At 36.0% G+C, this 23,470-nt stretch overlaps 1 protein-coding gene and 2 long non-coding RNA genes across 3 annotated transcripts; 1 reads left to right on the plus strand and 2 right to left on the minus strand.

The window, feature by feature from the left end:
• The first annotated feature begins 3,407 nt into the window (after positions 1 to 3,407).
• Positions 3,408 to 5,078, plus strand: LOC124452108. Its single transcript, XM_047002700.1, has 2 exons — positions 3,408 to 3,872; positions 3,984 to 5,078. Exons 1-2 carry the CDS (start codon positions 3,408 to 3,410, stop codon positions 5,076 to 5,078), a joined length of 1,560 nt encoding a protein of 519 aa, XP_046858656.1.
• Positions 5,079 to 13,361: 8,283 nt separating this feature from the next.
• LOC124451843 lies at positions 13,362 to 13,780 on the minus strand. The gene is made up of 2 exons (XR_006950696.1): positions 13,598 to 13,780; positions 13,362 to 13,518 (listed from the first exon to the last, which is right to left on the minus strand). It is a non-coding gene; the product is annotated as an uncharacterized LOC124451843 (long non-coding RNA).
• A 153-nt stretch (positions 13,781 to 13,933) lies between these two features.
• LOC124451591 lies at positions 13,934 to 14,846 on the minus strand. Its single transcript, XR_006950557.1, has 4 exons — positions 14,803 to 14,846; positions 14,598 to 14,737; positions 14,133 to 14,217; positions 13,934 to 14,030 (listed from the first exon to the last, which is right to left on the minus strand). It is a non-coding gene; the product is annotated as an uncharacterized LOC124451591 (long non-coding RNA).
• Positions 14,847 to 23,470: the final 8,624 nt, after the last annotated feature.

The following is a 23,470-nucleotide window of genomic DNA, read 5'->3' on the forward strand; positions in this document are numbered from 1 at the left end:
TTTTGCGACATACCCAGCTATATACGATATTGCTGCTTCCTTGTAGTCTGAAAGCTGAATGTAGTTTGAGGTGTCGCTGTAATCGTGGTCAGTTTGTTCTGGCCCACGCAGTTCTAGATCGTATCTTCTTGCAGTATTTACATCGGAAATATCTGCCGACATTTGTTCACTCTCACACCGATCTTCTAGTCTACTTAGAATTTCGGTACCATCCTGAGCAACACAATTTCCATGACCTCCTTTAATGTTATGTCGCATCAACAACTGCTTGTACGCTGCTTTGAACTGTCGAGATGTCGGGTTGTTGTTCCAACCTCCTGACGCTCGCACAGCTGAAAAAAACAATTCTAAATGATCTTGACTTGTCTTATCAGTAAGGAAATATTTAAGGGGAGAATTTTCACTTATAACAAGATCCTCAGCAAGCCCTTGCACTGCTTCAATGCACAACAGAAACCCCAAGAATCCTGTTTTCCTCTTATGGGAAAAAATCGACTTTCCATCAGCACCCTTCAGATTTAAGACGTATTGCCTTGCTTCATCCAAGAAGGTTTTTATCAGCTTGTAATTCGCTTTCCTTATTGGTGCTTTGTAATTTTTAGCAATTGGATTCCTGGAATTCAAAACGTCAAACAAGCGATCAAATACTCGAATGAATTTGACTGTTTTATCACACCCTTTAAACTGTGGAAGTTTGAGCTTACCTTCACAGAACTCTAAAGCATCTGCAACACTCGAGATGAGTGCTTGCACTGCTAAATTTACCTTCATTTTCTGTGGCTTCCAGTTTATGTGAGCTTTCTTTAGTTTGTTGGCAAGTCGCAAGCCTTCTGATGCTTGCAGTTTTTCTAGCTCAACTAAGTATTGCCATCTTACCAAACCATCTTTTTCATCCTTCAGAGTTCTCAATTCAGAAATTGCTCCTCTGACAAGCTTGATCATATGACAAGGATCTAAAAATGCATAAATTTTCAACATTAAATCAGATGGATGTAAAAAATATGCTTGGAAATCATTAAGTGAAAGTTTCACTCCAAGCAACTTCATCATTGCAAGATGTGTGGATGGACCATCACACGTTAAACTTCCAACTTTAACACCAACATCATGCAACTGCATCAAACACTCCTTGGTTAAATTTGCTTTTACTTCTGCAGTGAGGCCATCTACCAAGAAGTAACCAACTGGTACTTTCCAAGATGAATCTAGAGCAACAGCCATGTATACCAAAACTTCTGTTGCTTCAGGGAGTGAATCATCGTCAATCCCAGTACCAAGGTCAACATAACCACAAACTTTTTGACCATCCCATTCTACGTGTTTGCGGATTGACATTTCATCCAGCATCAATGCACATATGACTTCCGTGCCATCTTTCTTTGATTCTTGAACCTTCACTTTCAAAGCATTCAAGGCATCCTTGGTGAAACCAGGGTCACCATCCACGGAATTATACCAAGATCGAATTACTCTTGGGTGAGGTAAGGCTAAATTAAACTTCTCACGAACATAATCATAAGCCTTAGGCGAGTAAAATTTCAAAGTTAGTGCAAAAGCTTGCAATTCTGGGGGGTATTGAGCACCTTTTTTACCCTGAGTGTTTGCCACTAAACGACTCAAAATATCTTCAGGAACCCCAGTTAGTGAAGCATTAAGAAGTTCAGCTTGATCAGAGCTGATCATTTTATCATCTTTAAGGCAATCAATGATTGACAATAAATCATTTACCTTTTTTTTCAGTCTACTTTTTTCCATATTAGACACTTTTAACCTCTTTCTATAATACTCTGCCCGGTCTATAACATCTTCCAATTGTCTTTTCAGTCTCCTGGGAGACTTAAGACAATACGAGTGATCATGAGTAGAGAAATGACCACTCACCTTTTCAGTGCTCTTCGTACATTCAACATCCTTCACCTGTTGAAATAATGTGGGCACGGCACTATCTTCTAGACACACTTTGTTACCTGATATTCTCTTCATGCTATCGGAAAAATGATCTGAGCAAACTCTGCTCCACTTAGTTAGAACTGTGAGAGGCGACCATTTCTTTATACTATTTACCCATTCCAAAAAAAGTGCTGGGTTTTTTTCTTCGTCAGGAAAACTATTTGAAATAGATTAGTAAATTTATTCTTTCATGCGTTGATTCAACAAATAAATAAACAAATTTGTTGAATTTTTTAAAAAACACACAGGAAAACATCAGTGTATGCAGTATTTAAGACAATGTTTTTTCATAAGGCCTAACAGATTTTGGGGCTTTCAATTGTATAAATGCCGATTCAATCTTTCAGGAACAAACAAAATAAGCGAATAACTCACCTGTGAAAAGCGATGTGCTTCGCGTTGTCAATATTACGACATTCTACAATTGAACATCGATTAGGCATTTTTGAAAAAAATATTGTTTTGGCCTTGAAAAATATTGTTTATTTATCATACAGCTTGCAATTGCATTTGAAATTTTCAACTGAAGGCGGGAAAATCAATAACATCAATCCGGGGGAGGTCGAGAATATTATTTTTCTGCAAAGCGATCATTTCAGCGGAAATACGTCCGTTGGCCGCCATTTTTTTGGCATCCTCGCCCCAGTAAAGTTAGCCCCTCCAGTTATTATAGAACTCAATGGTGCAACTACGCAGTAGCGGATTTCGGGGTAGTCACAGCGAGCAGCAGCGAGCAAAATAAATTAAAGCTGCTTAATTTTAAATTCAAAGTACTTTCAGAAAAGCACTAATGGTTTCACAAGTACGCCTTTCAAATGAAATAATGAGGGTGTTGAATGAAGAGGTTGACCCAGTCTCTGAATCTACAACATTTGGTGTTGGTCTCTATCGCACTGCTTCGAGCCATGTTGAAAATATGCTATTGCATTAAGTTGTTAAAAAGTGGTTGCTGCTGCTTTATTGTTTAAGAATGAAAACTTGGAAAGTTTGAGATGTATGCTCACATCAACTTCAGTGGCGTAGCTAGAGGTCATGCTTGTCATGCTGACTTACTTTTTCGGCAATTTTGATTTTTTTCGATAATTAATTCTTTGATTTGTCTGTAAGACGTAGCTTTTGGTTTGCAGGCTTTTACAATAAAGTGCATGGAAGAAATGCGCTTGAGTTTTTGGACTACGCGTTGTGTTACGCAAAAAAGCCCGCAATTAGGGAAAACCTTAGCCACCTGAGCGCTGGATACGTTGCTTATTGATGACGTTTGAAACTCCTGCTTTCCACTTGAGAGCATGACTCCTTCGAAAATACGCTTCTTTGATTGGCCAAATTAGGCTAAGTTCTTGCATACTTCCGCCAAAAGTCATGCGGAAGTCATGCCATGAACTCATCGCAGGAGTTTGATTGTTTTGACGATACGCTATTATACGATCATATAATTACTTCGATTGTTTATTTCGGTCATGGAAGGAGTTGAGCAAAATCAATCGACGATTTCCTTTTCCTCCTTTGATGGTCAGGATATAGTAGCAGAGCTGGTAGAGAGATCGTTTTCCTCACGAAATATTAGTGAGCTGAAACAAATAGCTCGCATGTCAAGGCCGATACCGAAGCTTGCACTAAAGACGAATGATAGGAGCTTTCAAGAAAGTTGGTATTCGAACAAGGACTGGCTGTGTGGTAGTGTGAGGAAGAATAGATTGTTTTGCTGGCCATGTCTTTTGTTTCATTCTTCCCCTAGAAAGTCTCCATGGGCTTCAACAGGCTATCATAACATGCATAGTTTTAGTGGTGACAGCATAAAACTCGAGAAAACAAAATCTCACATGGAGGCATACAAACAGTGGAGGTTATTTGATTCGAGGGAGAGTGTTGATGTTTTGTTTTCGAGAGCTCGGCGAGAAGCAGTAGAGAGGCACAATGAGGAGGTAAGGCAAAACAGAGAGATGCTAAAAAATATTGGGGAGGCAGTTTTATATCTTGCCAAACAGGAATTAGCATTTAGAGGACATGATTAGAGCAGGGCTAGTCTTAACCAGGGTAATTATAGAGAATTACTAAAATGCTTTGGAAAATTGGATTCTGTTTTTGACCGTCGTTTGCAAGGTAGACTGCAAGGTACAGAGAGAGTGGATGAAGGTGGAGTTTTTACTGGGGTTTCAGCTGATGTCCAAAATGATTTAATTGAGTGTATTGACTCAGTCATTCAGGATCAGATTGATGATGAAATGAAAGAGTGTCAGTTTTTTGGCATTCAAGTTGATGAAACAACTGATGTTACAGCAAAAGCACAACTCAGTGCCATTATTCGACTAGATAAAGGGAGTGAAATTGTGGAAAGATTTTTAAAATTTAGAAATGTTAGTACCAACCGAAGTGCACAAGGTATTAGTGATATAGTTAAAGGCATCTTAGAGAGATATGGAGAAGCTGTAATACCTAAATTAGTGATGCAGACTTATGATGGGGCATCTGTGATGAGTGGTCATCTAAATGGTTTACAGGCCCTATGCTTATTTTTTCATTGTGCAGCACATAGGCTTAATTTGGTTTTATGTCAATCTGCTTTGAAAATTAAGGAGGTGAAAATATTTTTTGCTAATGTTTCTGCATTTTCCACCTTTACAAATTCCAGTCCTGAAAGAAAATCCCATTTGAAATCTCATGGGGTTGATATACCTGCTCCAGGGGAAACTAGGTGGTATTTCAAATCTCGAGCTGTGTCTGCTATTTTTAATAATTATGATACACTAGTGAAAGCCTTTACAGAGATAAGTGAAAATCCTTGGAAATGGACTGATGAAACAAGTACACGTACTGATGGCCTCCTCCACTACCTTGAATCATTTCTTTTTTGTTTCCTTTTACTACTTTACTACCAAATCTTGGAGAGATCAGCCATTTTATATGATATTCTACAAAATAGGTCTACTGATTATGCATTTGGCATGAGAAAAATTGAAGAATTTGGTAATTTTCTAATTTCCCTCCGCAATGAAACAGCTTTTGAAATTTGTTATTATGCAACTGAAAGTAAAACTGGTCCTCCATCTCGAAAATCTGAGACAAATATAAATTTTAAACAGCTCTATTACGAAGTCATTGATTGTGTAACAAATATGCTTAAGGAATGATTCACGGATGCAGAGAGCTTTTCATTTCTTGACTTAGTCAATCCTAAACTTTTTGTGCAGTGGAAAACAGCTATTCCTAATGAAAAAATTCAACAACTATCAGTAAAATATGGTCCTCTCTTTAATATACCTAGGCTTCGAAGTCAACTTTTTTTTGTGTACCAAGATAAAGATTTTTTAAAAGATAACTCCATGGAATTATTGAAATACATTTATCACATTGGTATTCACCAGTGTATACCCGAATTTGTTAAATTATTGAAACTTAACGCTGTTATTGCCATTTCTAGTGCTTCAGCTGAAAAATCGTTTTCATGTTTAAATAGGGTGAAAACTTTTTTAAGGAATTCAATGGGGGATGAACGCCTTGGCTCATTATGCAGAATTTCAATTCATAAAGATATTTTAAAAGCAAAAGACGATCAAAAGCAATTACATCCAGCCATCCTGGATAAGTTTATTAAAAAACCTCGCAGACTAAATTTTTCATACAAATGAGTCTGCATGGCTCATTTTTCACTCTCTAATGCCGCTTTAAGCAAACCAAAAACAAATCTTTGAAAATGTATGTTTTTGATAATTAGTTATTGCACTTGATACAACCATTTGTCTCCTCTGAAGCAGATCAGCAATAATCACTAAACCAAATAAACTGCGCTTAAAAAATGTGCTCGATAAAGGTTAAACTTTTCTGGAAAAATTGTGAAATGGTTTTAAAGGGTTGGAAAAAGACCGGGATAAGATGAGAATTGAGCATTTTCATTCTTTAAAAAATGTCCCAGATGGTCTCCCATTTCTAACCAAATTCCTCTTTTCAACTGAGGTGTGAGGGCGAGAATCTGGCGCCTTAAAACCAGACTGCTCATTAAAAAGGCTCTAATGAGGGCTGTCTATGTCGGAATCACATTTTTATACTTCCAGAGTGGATGTGTTGTGTGTTTCCTAGGCATGCTGATGAGCCCTGACATAGGGCGAAACAGTCCAAGACTGAAGGATATTTGAAAAATAAATTTAAACGGTTGTACGAGGCGTGACGTTCCATGTTATAGCTTCGTAAATAAAAACCAAAAAAAGCGTTTTCCGGGAGTTTAATGCATTTAATTTTCAAAATTTTTGACGCTCGGCGCCAACCATGGTGGCGCCTCGTGGGCTGTGCACTAGCGTATGAGCATGACCTTGTTATCTCAACCAGCTTCGCCACTGATCAACTTGCTCAACTGTTACAATGTCTCAATTTTCTTAGAATAGTATCTTTTATTGGTCTTTGTTACAGGAAAAAATAAAGAACCATTCTGTATGGATAACTACTGTAAACAACTCTTTAAGTGCCTTAGTCAGCGAAAATTTTTATTTGCAATATTGAAACCCAAGTGGGCTGTCTAACATATCAATGAAAAAACTATTGAATTTGGTCCATTTGTTCTCTTTTATAGGGGTTAATAATTATCTTTCAATGGACCTTGTCCGTCGTAGAATGGAGTTTGGGTGTAGCTAAATTCTGACATCATCAAATGTAATTGGTATTTATATTTTGTATTGACAAGTCCCTTGCATGACATCACAAATGTAAGTCGTTCCAGACTTTTCTGATGACGAACAAGATCCATCAAAAAGAGTGTTTTTGCCAAGTTTAAACCACTATGTAAATGGTATAGTTAGACCACTTTTAAAAACTTATGTGTAAATTACACCGCATATAAAAATTTTTGCTGACAGGGGCACTTTAAGGTATCATATTACAGGAACAAAATCTAAACAGCCATAATCAACATAACTATTTACTTTACGTATATCAAAAAAAGTTAGTATTTGGCCAAATATTTGTACATACGATTCACTAAATGTTGGATTGCACCATTTCTTAAAATATTAGTGTAGAAATCTTTATCGCGGAAAATGCTATCAAAAATATGGTGGACTGATGTAAATAGTAACTTCAACAGAAGAATAGCCCTCGCTATTTTGTCTGGAAATTGCTTGAGTTACAGCTTGATGATAGGGTGATACTACTTTAGAGGTATGGCTTGATGAACATTGTGGATGGTACACTGTATTTTCAATACCCTTTTCTATTACCAGGTCATCATCGTTAGACATCGTAAGTGCCTCTTGACTCGCATTTAAGCGAACATACTATTTTCCCGGGGCCCGCAGTTCTTTCACCTGAGGAAAGTCCCATTTATGACTAGGTTTGACAACTGGTGTAATGATAGTATTTCTTTCCCTCTTCACAGTCAAATAACTTTGGGCTCATCAATGGAAATTTTTGTTGAAATGTTTCAGAAATTTCTTTTCGTATTTCAGATTCAGTGTAGGTAGTGGAAATATCACAATAGCCTTTAACTAAAATCATAGGATCTGAAATGCTATAATCGGGCACAAGTCCATCATTTCCATTCTCTTTTTCAGGTGGTTCGTCAATCAAATATATGGATTTTATCAAAACTCTCCCTGGTGTTGCTTTTTTGTCTCCTTCTTTTTTTAAAACCGACACGGGTCAGAAGTACACTGGTTGAATGTCTTTTTGGCCAGATTGGATTGTTGACTCTTACTTCTCTCCATGGTTAGGAGTTGAGGTTAATGGACCAATAGGAAGTAGTGTAGATGAACTTGATGGTAATATTTGTCTTTGAGAAGAACTAGGTCTATCAAACTCACGAGACACCGATGTTGTGGCGTTCCCAATAAGGTCTCTCGTTTGCTGTAAGATATTAGTTGTCTCTTGCCTTCCTACCCGTTGCAAGTCGATTTCTTCCCGCACACACTGACGAATAGTGCCTGCAAGCTCTCTGCGATCGGAGCTCGATGAGCTCGAGTCACTGACCTGTATAGTAATTATCTGGACGGGAAACCTCATGAAAATTATTATAGATTATTAAGCGCAACATGTTGTCAAAAACATGGATGCTGCCATACCTTATTTGGATGAAAATACGAGCGGAGTTGCACAGGCTCAGGTTAAGGAAACTTTTTCTCCTCTCCTGATTTCCACCAACAATTTAATATCATTAATATCCATGCGATTATAAAAAAAAATCAAAAGTATAATTACAAACGCAAAATCTTTTTAAAATCTCATCAAAAATACATGCTGAAAACGTGTGTAATATACAGTTGCCGAAGAACTTCCAGAAAAGGAAACATTTCCATGGTTTTATGAGACCGCCGGTAAGCAAGATAATAATGTTTTCATCGTTAAAAATGTTGAGTCTTCAATATTTGTTATTTTGTTTTACTAAACTTGTAGTGTGATAGCATTTATTTGGTTAACGTTTTTTACCACTAACTTATGATTTAATTTATGTTGGTTTTGGTCCAATCATTTATTTATGTAAATGCATGTCATAAGCTTTGAAGTTGCCAATTCTTTTCGAGATGAATTGATTTGACTTATGTAAAATGCATTAAAACGTTTAAAACGGTTCTTTCGCCCGTATTTACTCACACTTACTCACACTTACACTTACACTTACTCACACTTACACTTACTGAGTGGGGTTTCAAAATCATTTCATACAATTATTTGAAGGCGTCAATTTCATCCCACTGATTATTGATTTTAATTATCTAAGAAAAAAACTTGTCGTAGATGGAGAAATGACTTCGCCCTTGTTGAGATAGAGTGTGATTTTTATGTCGAAGTAAATGAGTGTGAGTGAGCTTTTAGACACCCGTTTCCCTCATTCTAAATGGGTATTACTCAGAGTTCTAAACTTTAGAATGCGGAAGATAGCCAAATTAGATTGCTTTCTGTGCTATCTAAAGGCTATGTTTGTCTCTCCAGACCTCCGTACACTGTGAGTGTGGGTGGGACAGACAGAAAAGATGGCGCTTAGTAGGAGCGGCAATCACTGGGTAAAACCATACTTTTTGACTGTGAAGACATACTCTATGAGGCCCCAAACGGGACAATATTCGAACTCATTTTATTTATACGCTTAACTTGAAAAACTTATGCTAAACTTAAAAAATATATGCTAAACTTATAAAATATATGCTAAACTTAAAAAATATATGCTAAACTTTAAAAATATATGCTAGACTTAAAAAATATATGCTAAACTTAAAAAATATATGCTAAACTTAAAAAATATATGCTGAACTTAAAAATATTTGCTAAACTTTAAAAATTGGTTCTAATTAATGCAAATCTATGCATGATAATTTCGCAACTGTTGTCAGGATGTTGACATGCCCGTGTACCGAAGAGTCGGACAAACTGTTTTCGATGCAGAATTTCTTTCGTTTTTACAATCTGTCAAATCAGTAATTGTGGAAGTTCGTGCTGCTTGTAGTACAGCCTCTCAGACTCTAGACCAGTTCGAAGTACTTGAAACTCGTATTGAGGAAATTTGTTCGTCTTTTTCATTGCTAGCAGAAGGAAGAGAATATACATGGACAGTGCAAAGTTTATTCAATGAATTTTTAGTTTATGCAAATCAAATCAAAGATAATATCAGACAAAAGTGTGACATTCTAAGAAACAGCACAGAAGCAGTTGGCACAGGTTATACCTGCCCCTTAACACGCACGGGCAGGAGCAGGGGCGGATCCAGCAATTTTCGTGACTGATGCACCACTGCAAGCGCCAAAGGCGCTAGCTCTGTAGGGGGTCTGGGAAGATACCCCCGGAAAATTTTATATTTTAGACCGTCGGAAATGCGATTTCCTGCGTTTTGACAACAGAATTTAAAAAAAACTTGGCTTTACTTAGTTTGTAAACATTTCGCAAATTTCAATGATATAAAATCTAAAATTCTACTAACCTTTAAACATTTTCATTACTACTTTCAGATTTATCAAGTTTCATACCTTCGCCAAAACTTACAATCAGGAAGGTATCATTCCAATCCACGAGTGATTTAAAAAAGGTAGAAGCATGGCGCATTTTTTGTCGTGAAACGCAAAGAAACCTTTTATATCTCACAAATGAAGCACAAGTTTTTGACCATTAATCACTCTTGATACCACTCGTCCAACAACAACAGAAAAAGATACGTAGACATAGCAAAGAAATGTTCACGATGTAATCATCGTACCAAAGGCAGGCAACAAGTAATGATAAATGTTATTCTTCTTCTTTCATTGATAATATCACTCCTCCAACAGCAGAAAAAGATACGTAGACATAGCAAAGAAATGTTCATGATGTAATCATCGTACCAAAGGCAGGCAACAAGTAATGATAAATTATAAACAAGCAAAATGTATGAAAAATGTGCCCTCTCTGTCTGTCACATTGAGCACATATTACAACATATTACATGGAATATTTATAAATCTATGAAATATCCTGAAGTAATGTCATATTAAATTATTATCTCCTGTATTTTTATGTATATTAAGTAACTTTGAAATCACAATATCCATGTGAGCACAATTAGAGTGGAGATTTCTCCAGGAAGTATGTAGAGACTTCTACCAGTGACTTTAATCCGAAGAAATCTCCAGTATAAATATGCAGGATTACCCAAATTCAAACATGTAGTAGTGAATAAAATGTTTTGTGATCTTATGTTACATGACAATTTATAAACTTGGCACAACAACATGCATAATTATGTGCACACTAGTTATGGCATAAATCCAGAGCATTGCACTATACTACTGGCTAAATTTCATTGAGCCAACAATATTGGACATGAAGTTTGAAAATTGACATTGTAAAATACAATACAGTAAATTTCCATTTCATAGATTAATGCAGGTCAGGATGCTTTGAAATTTAAATAAATGCAACAGGGAATAAACACCCCATGTGCCCCTTCCCATCATATTCCTAACATTAAAGAGAGTAAGCCATAAGCATTACAGAAATACAAGTATAGACCTATAGCTATGCATTACAATGTCAAGCATAGTAAGCAGTAAGCACTTCAAGCTACTTACTTTAAAGCCCGCCAATTATCTCCCATATGCTTAGGGATAAGCAACTCTGCGTTAAGATTTCTCGCCAGCTTTCCTTTCCGAAACAGGTCTGTTTTAGTCGGAATGGCAGCAGAGACTTTTCCTTCATAATCCTTTCTTACAGAAGAAATCTCGCTGGTTTTACTGTCTTGAATCAATGAGCCAAGATCGTATATATGCCTACTTTCAGCCATGATGACTTCAAGATATAAATAAGCCAAATGCCATAGTCATGTAATTATAATTTTGAAGGTTTGAAGATTTATAACGCTGGCTCAAGTGCACCAGTCAGAATGAAATTTTGGTGTTCGTGGGCTTAAGTGCAACAGTCAGCAGCGATTTCCCACCGTGACGTAGGCTAAAAAACAATGAAATTCGTGACGTTTAGGTGGTTCACTCGGCCAAAGAGACTCGGGACTGTTGCACCAACTGGTGCACTTTTTCCCCACCGTGACGTAGTGATTCACTATCTAGCCACCGTGACGTAGTAGTACAAATTCAGCTCAGTGTAGCTGGATGATGAAACAAATTTTCGCCAAAAATGTCGACACATAAAACGCCATATTTAGCGACGCATTTTTTAATAATGCGGCTGTAATCAATATGATACTCACATGTAAACAATCTACGAAGGCTTTTAACAATATTTCTCAATGATCAATGTACATCTGTTGTCAATATATTGTCAGTGTTAAGGTATTTAAAGCATTTAGAAACTATAAACGTTCCAATCTGATATATTTCTGGCATTTTGCTCGTATTGATTGTAAGTTATAATGTTGTGAAATATTCAATTTTATGACTGATGCACTCGCATCAGTTGCACCACCCTGGATCCGCCCCTGGGCAGGAGAGGACGTCTGCGTTACACTCTAAAAACATCCTGGTTAAAAATAACCAGGATGGGGTTAAATTTTAACCAGGAAAGTATTCCAAATGGGACCAACGCAATCCTGGTTATTTTAACAAGGGATCGGGGTTAAATTAATTAACCCTTATTCTGGTTAAATTCAACCACGACCTAATGTTAAAATTTTGACACTTGTCCCAGTTAAAATTAACTAATTGCCTTGTTAAATTCCCGTGCGTTTCTTAGTGATTTATTGAGAGAGTGTATTTATGCTAAAAAAGTATATTTAGTTAAGAAAAAAACATTGCACGGACACAACTTACATTTAGTAAAAATTAAAAACAGAAGATAGACAAGTATCATGTATATTAACAACAGGTACATGCAATAGCTTGAGAAGTTTAGATTTATATCAATATATTTCTAGCGTCAATGGTCCGATTACTTTAATGCTGCTCTCATTGCAACAACAGCAGGTGTAGTCTTCTGTTTTCCATTGTCCTCAATGCCATACAAAACCTTTTGTATGAACTCCCACGACGAACAGCTCTGCCATGGGTAATTGACATCAAGTACGTAAAATAGTTTAAAGCAAACATCAATTGCCCTCACAAGATTAGGCTGCTCCAAGCCCTGGCTTTCGATTATAACGAACGCTTGCGTTGGGCTGCATCGACTACCAATTGCTAAAACAACTGGCCATCTTGAGGCTGTTTCTAAATATCTGGGTATGTTTGTACCGACCTAAAAATAATTAAACAGTAGACTTGAGACTTTACATCAAATACACGAGTTTGATTATGCGACTATACTTATATGCAGAGCTGGTACTGAAATGTTTGAAAATGGTGATCATCTAGCATTTTGTGCAAAACAGTCCATGCATATGTTGACTTTCATCTTTTTTTAAATAATTGATATTTGTCACTGTTTCATAGGACTTAAGAAAAACTTTCTCAGGGAAAAAAATGCTCATGTTTTCACACATTTTACTGACAGCAGCACGAGACAATGCTATAAAGTACCAAAATTCAATAATGCATGGCTTTTGTTATTTTTTTTTTTCTGCAATGGCAGCAATCTTGCTTTAATGCGGGGGAAAAAACATATTCATGTACTCATACACCAGCCTAATTTCTTTTCAAAACAATTTTCCTTTCAAAAAAAATCAGGAGGGCATGACAGAATATAAAAATATGGTCCTCTTCAATTAACAACGGATTGACGCCCGTGCTTTTTTGACAAAATTTGTATTAGGTACTGTGAATAAGTTATGAAAAGATTTTTGATAGATACCGGTTGGCAATCGATAAAAGCACATAATGCTTCATCAGTTGTACACCTCTTTTTATTTTTTCTTCCAGTAGGAAAAATGCATGGAAGGAGACCGATCGCAGCATTTCTTTTCTCTTCATCTATAAAGTAGTTTATAAATAAAAGTCAGTGTTTTTGGACTTTAGATGAAGAAAGTATTTCATGTATCAAATATGTTTTATGCATTATGTAACCGTTTTTGCAATTTTTACCGGAATTCAGGTTTCTTGTCGCAATATTCAAGTATCTTGTCCATTTTTCTGTTTGTGTATCTGCGTAACAAATTATTTTCTCCACTGTTTCTGGTGTAAAACGCAGAAAAAGATTATCCGCGACATCTGGATACAATGTTGCAAAGTCTATTTCAACCTGAATAAATTTTTGAAAAACATTTGGCTAGCCGTACAAGATGATGTATAACGAAAGAACGTCTAAGAATTTTCTTTACCATGCCAGGGACATCAAAAAGTCGAGGGTATTCTTTCATAACCTCTAGTATTGTAAGTTGTGGCGTTTTTCTAATCCATTCTGATCGATTTAAGACGGTCTTCTGCATATAACTTTTTAGGGTTGAGATATGCTCCCAGTTGCCTTTCATCCACTGCTTCATTCCATCATGGTCAGATCCATTTAAGACTGGCTCTTTTTAAGAAAAAAAAGCAAATTTTCTACAAGCACCACCAATTAAACTACTAATATCTTTTTAATTGACGAATTTAACCTCGTAGAGATCTTGGCAAGTGTTTTAGAGAAGTTGAAGTTGAGCCAAATTCTTGTTCAGTCTGACGGTGTTTTATGTTCTTTCTCCTAACATTTCTAAGCCGTTCTTCCAACCACCCTGTAGCAGAATGAATTCCCTTTCCTGGCGTGTACCAAGCTTCCTAAATATTGAAAAAGCGATCACGTACAAGAAAGAAACAAACATTTGTAAAATACATCATTTGATTCCAAATCAAAAGTTAAACGTAATGAGAAACGCGTACATATCCTTGACCCTCTTCGTCTTTAAGGAAAGGAAACTGCTATACCACTGCCTTTGCCATTTGGATTTTGATGTCTGCATGAGGCCTGTATTTTTGAAATATTTAAATTTTACTATGGATGTTGAACAATTCAGAACTTTTACGGTAGCGTGCATGTGTACTTATGACGTCATTGAAAATGTAATAAATGTCAAATTTCGGATTATCAATCTCACATTATAATAATTTCATAGAAACATTTTGCTTATTTCCTGTAAAAAATTTACCTTTTTCTAAAAAGTATAAACATTTACATGTTTCTCGAACACGACGCTTCATTGCTAAAATCTCATTTTACTATTGTGTTAATTTGTACAACTCATTGATTTTCTATTTTTACGATTTTTTACTGTTACGATGACATCATAGGTAGACTTACATTTTGCAGTAAAAGTGGTGAATTTAGTCTTTCATATTTTCACAAACCTTTCTCCAAACTGATTAATTATGTAAGCCACTAGTATCTGAACCATCTTGATTCTGCTTTTTCTGCTTAATTTATCCGTATCCAGTTCGCAAATCACTTGAGCACCAACTTCGGACTCTTCCAAAATCGATTTGATATTCTTTAAAAAAAAAAGATAAAAAAGTGTGTTTGATGTTTAATTGCTCTACAAGTGTTAATGCTTACAAAATCATTCCTGGGTTTCTTTCTCGGTTGAAAAGTTTGAGCCCCACAGTTCTCGAATATAGCTGATTTGCTGCTACTGAACGCTTTGCCTCGCTTTCTTTTGGCTGATAAGTAAACTCGGGACTTGAAGATGCATATATTGGATAAAATAAATAGCATCCATAGAAAGTTTATATTGTTCAATTTAATTTAGTGTTTAACGTGAATAAGGGTAATTGTATTAAAAGCAACACGATGGTATTTGTAATAAAGAAAGATTTTTACAAAATGCAATCTGCAATCGTTTGAAATTCAAGAACTGCAAAAAATGCAAAGACGATGACAAAACAGCATACAAATGTTTTTTTATGCAGTGCGGTGTTTTGAAATTAAATGAAGATATGATCTTCGCACTTTGCTGGACAATTTAAGCAATCGTCTCAGGACCTGAAAAAATCAGGTGACTCAACGGGAATCGAACCCATGACCTCTGCTGTGCCGGTGCAGTGCTCTGACCAACTGAGCTATGAAGTCACACAGTGGTGAGCAGGTCAATATTGTTGGGCTCATGTTTTCTCGTGAAAGGAATGTCGTATGAATGTTTTTTTTTTGTTCAGGTTGGTTAGTAACATCAGAGAGTAGTTTCCATTCAAACTTGAAAGACAGTTTCGCTTCAGCAAAGGAGGAGGACCAGGTAGGTTGTACAAGGTTGTAGGCTGATAGTATGTTAAGTAGAGATTTTGGGAATTCATGAGAACTGTTATTGTTCTTTCCAACATACCATTCTATTTTAAGTTTGATCGATTTATTGTTTATATTGATGTCCCAGGATGGAGAAGAACCAATACCAAGATTTCCAATTAATGAGGAAGCTTGAAAAGGTAAGGGATAGTATGATTTACCAATGAAATCGTTTGGATTTGATGAAATTTTCTTAGGCGTAGTATTATACGCGGTGCTTTGACCATTATATGCGTATAACGGTCAAAGCACCGCGTATAATTCTTAAAGCACCGCGTATAATGCTTAAAGCACCGCGTATAATGCTTAAAGCACCGCGTATAATGGTCAAAGCACCGCGTGAAATTTGCAAGACCTAAGACAGCTATGGCTTTCCATAAACTACACTAAAGTGTTGAACTAAAGATTAACCCGGCTTTAACCAAAATCTAAGTTAACTTAACATATTTGGGGTTGAAATTCATTCAACCAGGATTTTTTAACCAGGATGTTTTTAGAGTGTACACTGTACAAAAAAGCCAAATAGAACTCCTTCGCGAAAAAAGATTTTCTTGGGTGCGAATTGCAAAATTGCTTAATATTTCAATTCGAATGCTTCAAAGACACAGAGAACAATTGGGCATTACTGATAAACCTTACACAAATATAAGTGATGGAGACCTTACCCAAGTAATGCAAGAGGTAAGCCTCACAACTCCAAATATAGGTCAAGCGCGTATGCTTGGTGCACTTCGAAGCCGTGGCACGCATGTACAAAGATTTAGAGTTCGTCAAATAATGAGAACAATAGATCCATTGGGAACATTTCTTCGATGGAACCAAGCTGTCTATCGTAGTAGGTATTCTGTGCCCTATCCAAATGCACTTTGGCACATAGACGGTAATCATAAATTAATTTCTTGGAGAATGGTAATTCATGCATGTATAGATGGCTACAGTCGCTTAATTGTTTACTTGCATTGTCCAAACAACAACTTAGCTGCCACAGTGAAAGAATAATTTCTAGTAGGAGTGCAGAAATGGGGGCTTCCATCTCGGGTGAGGTGTGATCATGGTCTAGAGAATGTGGAGGTTGCATGTTTTATGTTGCATAACAGAGGATTGAATAGAGGAAGTATTCTTACTGGGAAATCAGTCCATAATGTTCGTGTGGAGCGATTACATCGTGATGTCTATGAAGGGGTGTTGTCATAATATGTAAAACTCTTCACGGAAATGGAGAATGAAGGAATATTAGATGCTATGAATGATTTGCATTTGTTTTGCCTTCATTGTGTCTACATACCTAGAATTCAAAGAGCACTTGATGAGTTTGTTGCCCAATGGAACTCACATCCTGTGAGCACAGAGTCAAACCTAAGTCCTGACCAACTTTTTGTTAGGGAACTTTTTCAAGTGGAGCATACATTGCAGATACCAGCATGGTTGGGAAGAATGATGAAAATCTGGGGAGTGGGATTGACATGGATTTAGATGCTCCATTGCAAATTGAGGACAGTGATTATCAGGTACCTGTTCCAGAATTTTATTTACTTCTTCAGCTGAAGTTTGGGCTGTGTTAAAACCACATATCAATGAATCAGCAAATGATGAAAGTAATGGAACATTTCTTTATTTGTCATGCATTCACTTTTAGAGAGTATTTAATCAAAACTTTGTCAAACTGCATTTAAAGGAAAAAAACTATATTTACAAAAGATTAATTGATGGAAGTTGATTATATTTGTAATGAGAAAACCTTATTTTTTTTGAATACTTGTTCGTTTTAGAGTTCCATTAGTAATTGGATGACATACTGATGATTTTTACAAAAAATATTTTGTTTCCTTCAAAACTATTTTGACTTTGTTGCTGCCAAAAATATTTGTAAAAATGCTCTTTGATGTTCATTTCATGTAACAAAACAGTAACAGTTTAATTTCTTCAAACAAAACATGAACATAACAGTAAATAAAGTATTACAAACTATTCAAAAGCCTAATATATACATAACAAAGTAGCTATCAAGTAGCTTTGACAAAGTTAAACAATATGAAAGGACCACGATTCTTTCTCCTCCATGATATTGGTGAACTCTTCTGAGAGTTCATTGAATGATTGGTAGGTAGATGGTAGTTCAAACATAGATGGTAGGTCCGCATGTATGAGCAATTGGTACTCAAAGTGCATTATCTGCAGCTGTAAAAGCCACTTCAATTGATGGTACAATTAGCATATTACTTCCTGTTGTAAATTGCAAGAACAATTCTAAAGAACTTTCTGAAAGTGTTTTGAAAAACTTCTTTAAATATTCAAATGCTTGGACTTCAGAGTCTGATGATGGGGATGCAATTAGTATTTTTACAACATCTTTAGGAGAGGGTTTTTTCTTATCATACAATTGTTTTATAATCTCAATGTTACTGAACTGACTTGTATTTTTCAATGGCTGTAATATGAGACCCCAACAATTGGAAATGTAACGTGGCTTCTGTATTAACTCCTGATGAGCAAGTTGACTGACAATCATTGAAATATTTTCTTTAGTGGGGTTCTTGTAACACTTGTAGCTGGATAAAATGTCTAATAGATCTTCATCCTGGGGATCAAAATCATTCTTTTCTTCAATGTTTCAGCTTCATCAATTGGTAGAAATTTGTAAAATGATTCAAGAAGCAAATCATGTGTGATTGCCTCTTCCCCAAACAAACATGACATAAGGAAAATGCATGACAATGAAACAAGGAAATACTTAATGGTATAATAACCAAATACCATAAATGTTGCCAAAACTGTTGCCAAAACTGTTGCCAAAACAGGCTAACAACCTCACGTGTAACCCCAGAACCTCTACCATCTTCAATATTACCCTTTCATCTACAATGGCAATACTTAATGTGCAACCAACAATAGCAGGATCCTTGAATTCATCTATGATATCCTTAAGAACATGGCTTCTGTGAATTAGAACTTCTCTGACTGGTAGTTTACTTGGTAGGTCTACCAAAATACACAATACCCTAAGTCTAAACATAAAAAATATAAGGAAAATGTTGATTTAAAAACATTGCAATTTACCTTGAATTTCTAAAGGTCCCTGAATATCAGAATATTCAACATTCTGGAATAGTTGTCGATCTAAAAAATAGAATGCTTATGTTCAATTTTAAAAAAAATAAAAGTATGCTGATTGAATTTAATTTCAATATTTCCTGACCTTGTGTTTTAAGAGGTAAGGAATCGTTGCCATGCTCAGGATTTACAATGGCATCCATTTCATCAGAGATGGTAATGTTATAAGCAACATCAACAGATAAATTGGTTGACAGATTTGACTGACCGCCAACCTCAGAAATCTGCTGGTGAGCATCATCGTCAACTATGACTGTTTGTTGCTCAATGACGTCTAAAGTCTCACCATGAGTAGGACTAGACTTATCAGCCTTCTGTGAATCAACCAGAGCACTCTCATAATCACTATCTTCATCCAGACACTCATAGGAACGAATGTTGACAGATCCTTGACCAGAAAGTTTAAGCAAAAGGTTACCAGTCATTTCCACTCCTGGTGCAAGGTTTGGTTTGATGAGTTTGCCATAAGATGCCTAATGTAAATTTACATTACTGTTAGTGAAGATTCAGTCAAACAAATGGAGAAGTTCATGATCCATTCCGAATTTTCTTTCACACAAATGCTACTCAACTGAAATGTCCGTAGAGATAATGAACCAAAACATTTTTTAGTTCTATAGTTATAATTAAAAGAAACAGGCATTTTTCTGATAATTTGATGTACAGATAACCATTTCATTGCAGTCATATGGTAGATTAAAAGCATTTTCAACTTACTTTCATGTACTCGAAGCATAACAGCAAATACTTCGGAAATGCCTCCGCAAGTTTACGTGTTAGTATTTGTGTATCCCACTCACGTTGAAAAGGAAAGCTGCGCACTACAAAGCCTTTACTATCCAACATAACTCTTGTGGAATGCGTGGGCACAATTTCTTCTCCTGGATCGGGGATAAGAACCAAGTCTCTCAGTACAGGCTTTGAATATTTATTGTTTCTACGAGCACTGGTGCTTGACTTTTTTCTACCAGTGGCGGCCTGGTAAAAATTCTGTTCTCTTCGTCCTGTGCGGGACACTGATGTTTCAGGGGATGCTTGAGGCCTACGTAGGCTTGGAAACCGTCGATAAATTTCCTCTGGGACGCTCGTACTTGTAGTTGCATTCGCCGTTGAACTACTATTTGTCGACATTGCAACGCTTTCCCTTCCAAATTGAGATATACTAGGAGTCCTAGCTATCCTTTCTAGGTCAGAAATTCTTTGTAACGCCTTATTTAACGCATCTTCCATGACTTTCTCCACACAGCAAACGTGAAAACAACACAGATATCAGTATCAAGTTATCAACTACATCGCGTAAATTATCATGCATAAATTTGCATAATTAGAACCAATTTTTAAAGTTTAGCAAATATTTTTAGTTTAGAATAACAATTTGCAGTTTCGCACATTTTTTTCAGATTTAGCATATAAATAAAACGAGTTTGAAATATGATTTTAAAGTTCCGAATTAAAAATCCAACAATCGATAATTTTTCCATATTACGCGAATATTGTCCCGTTTCGCGCCTCATACTTTTCTCTTTTGCTCTTTTATTTTTGTTTGTCGTCTTTTGACATGTGTCGTCTCTCACAATACCCGATTCTTTTGACATTTACCCATTTTCAATGATTTTTCTAGTACAGTGCTTTTGCGATAAGTGTCTGCTTGCAAGTGGGTTAAATGAAATAAGTGCTTGAATTTATAGATCAAATTTTTGCGCAAATATTACCTTGTGACCCTACCAGCAAACTGTTTTTGCGTTTACTTGTTTCACATACTTTAATACGCGTGTTTTTTGTGATTACACAAACCGCAACTGTGAAATGTCGAATTCCTTTTCGAAGACATTTATTCCGTTAAAGAGGATGTATTTCACCGAGTAGCATTATGTGTCATTATTTATACAACTGTGCTGAGCTTTAGATGATCCTGCCAGGACGCTATAACATGTAAGGCAACTTAGACTTTGTGCTAAAACAGAAATTTCAATGTCAATAATTTATAATCAAACAATTTACAACACAAAGATCTAGAGTTTAATAGAAGGGTTTTGGAATTGCGTACTTGAAGAGGCACAATGATTCTGATAAATTAATGAACGCACAATATGAACGAGCTGTTTTGTCAACAGCGTCCTCAGTTTTTTTAATATATTCTGAGCAGTGAAACCGTCAGTGGGACATATTGCCATCGTACAGAACATTTTTTTTACTTTGTGCACCGATAGTTGACCAAAGCAACTGGGACGATACGATAGCCACGAAGGTTTTCCGATTAGCGCACGAGTGTAGCCATATCTTAACAATCTGAAATGTCTTTTTTTGTCGATTTATTATGGCTCTTTCGCTGTTTGTTGTGTTGCTTTTAGCGCCTTTTTATTTTTTCGTAAGTTGATGTATTGTAATTTCCGAGAGTTTAGCCAATCATCGCCCTTTTTTTATGTTATAATAATAATAAATAAACAAACAGATTTCATCGTAAAGATTGAGAGGTAAAAATTTAAATATGTCTTTAGCAAATGTTGTAGATACCATGATGTGGTTCTTAGGGGCCGATTAAATGGAGCAATTTCAGCCCGGGCTGAAAAATCTGACATATAATCGTTTCAGCTCGGACTGAAAATATTCACGCTTGCGTAATTGCGCACCTATTGCTTATCATTATGACAACAAAATGACAACAAATGAACGACAATTGGCGATCATGCCTCGGACGAGCTTCGTAAGCTTTAGCCCAGTCTAAGCACCGGTCAATGGGGCTGAAACTCAGCCTAGGCTGAAATTGCCCCTTGTAATCGGCCCCTTATAAGAACTATTTATGAAACCGAATAAAACTTTTCGTTAAAGATGTCTGCCCAGTTACATTGACATCAGGAAGTACAAAGCAAATCAAAAGCCGCTTTGCAAATAACAAATTGAAAAAATCTGAAAGTGATCAGCCAAAGATTTTCTGTTGGCTATACAAACAGGCGAGAACGTCAAATACTGGACAAAGTACTAGTCGTCAACGCCATTGGTAAACACACTAGAAACTTTTACTATTTTTTTTTGCATAAATTCAAACGGAGAAACAAAACAATAGAAATGGATGATTTGAACATAAATCATTAAACACAACCCTGAGCTAACGGAGATCGTCATAGATGAAATAACTACAAAGGGTTTAAAGTAAATGGTTTGAACCCGGGAGTATCGTTATATGTTTGTAAATGATGATCGTCCAGGTTAATAAAGTCCTGAGAAGGACTGTTTTTGTTGTTGTTGACTGACGTTTCGACAACCTTAGCGGTAGTCATCTTCAGAGTCAAATGAGGAGTACAAAGGGTTTGTTAAACATTGCCATTATATCTACAGTGAAATAAAAAGGAAACATCCATAACTGAAGAAGTAAGGGTGAATTTGATATTCAGTTGACATTAAAATTAGAATGTGACTTGTGCGATGTTTTCGGTCATAAAATGTATACATTAATGGATGAAAATTAAAAAACATCTTCGGCAGCCCTGAAATGATTGATCAACATGAACACAAAATATTTCAACTTACTTGTTGTCGTTAAAATGAGCTGAGTGTTGATGACCAGAAGTTCTCCCAACAAGCCGACCGAGAACTTTTCCCGGAAAATTTATAATTTTGCGACGTTAAATAAAAAGTTTATGCGAATGCTTCACATGACTTTGAAAGATACAGCAAACTGAATTATCACTCTGAAAGACATTCTTTATTCATCGGAAATCATCACTTCTAGGTATTGCAAAACTTCCCTCTCATTCCCGTCATCATTTTTGTACCATTGTTCTTATTCATATTTCTAATTATTTCATTAAATATGTGTAGCTATATATACACAATACGCGCTCCAAAATCTGAAAATGGGAAGGTAAAAATGTTTGTTTTTTTAAGACATGTCAAAGTATCTTAACTGCTTCGTCCCTAGGCACTTGCTCATAAAAGTATATAAAAAATTAAGTAGATTGAATACGAAAAGGTTTATATAAGGCATAGCGAGCAATATTAAGGTAAGCGCGCAATGTGAGATGTTTTAAGAATTCGTTATAAACAATGTCACAGTGACTCAGACAAAGAAGACTTTGAGAAACACAAATACATCGACACTCTTAACAATCCTGTTACAATTATATGTTTAATTATCAAACAATGATTGCCGTGTTTAGTTGGCCTTATCCAACACTTGGGAATGTTGCTCGACGAAAAGCGCACATCGCTTGCACATACTGTATATTTGTACGAGAATGACTCTAAGTTTTCAACATGTAACTACATGAGGATAACTTAACTTCCCGTATTCTAAATGCTCACTCACACTCATTGAGTTGGACATAAAAATCACACTCTATCTAAACAAGGCCGAAGTCATTTCTCGATCTATGGCAAGTGTTTTTCTTAGATATTTCAAATCAATAATCAGTGGGATGAAATTGACGACTTCGAATAATTATATTGATTTTGAAACCCCACCCAGTAAGTGTAAGTGTGTGAGTTTTTAAAATACGGGCGAAAGAACCGTTTTAAACGTTGCATTTTACATGAGTCAAATGCATTAAAGAAAAAAGAAAATGAGATAAAATTCCTCATCATTTGTTGTTTTCAATGCATTCGGATCATGTAAAATGCGATGCTTAAAACGGCTCTAAGGAATAAATCAGTTGGTAAAAGTGTTAAAAATATAATAAAATATGATCAAAATGCCGCTATTTTTGTCATCGGTGACTTGAACTGCTTGTTAAGCAAGACTGAATACATATTTCTTCTAGTGACTTTTAGTCGTTAAAAAGCTTCGTGTCGATGATCAAAATACTTCAAGCAAGCTGACCTTGGACGGTACCAGAAATTA

The sequence above is a fragment of the Xenia sp. Carnegie-2017 genome, unplaced genomic scaffold, assembly GCF_021976095.1.
Source record: "Xenia sp. Carnegie-2017 unplaced genomic scaffold, XeniaSp_v1 HiC_scaffold_24, whole genome shotgun sequence".
In the NCBI taxonomy this organism is placed as follows: Eukaryota; Metazoa; Cnidaria; class Anthozoa; order Malacalcyonacea; family Xeniidae; genus Xenia; species Xenia sp. Carnegie-2017.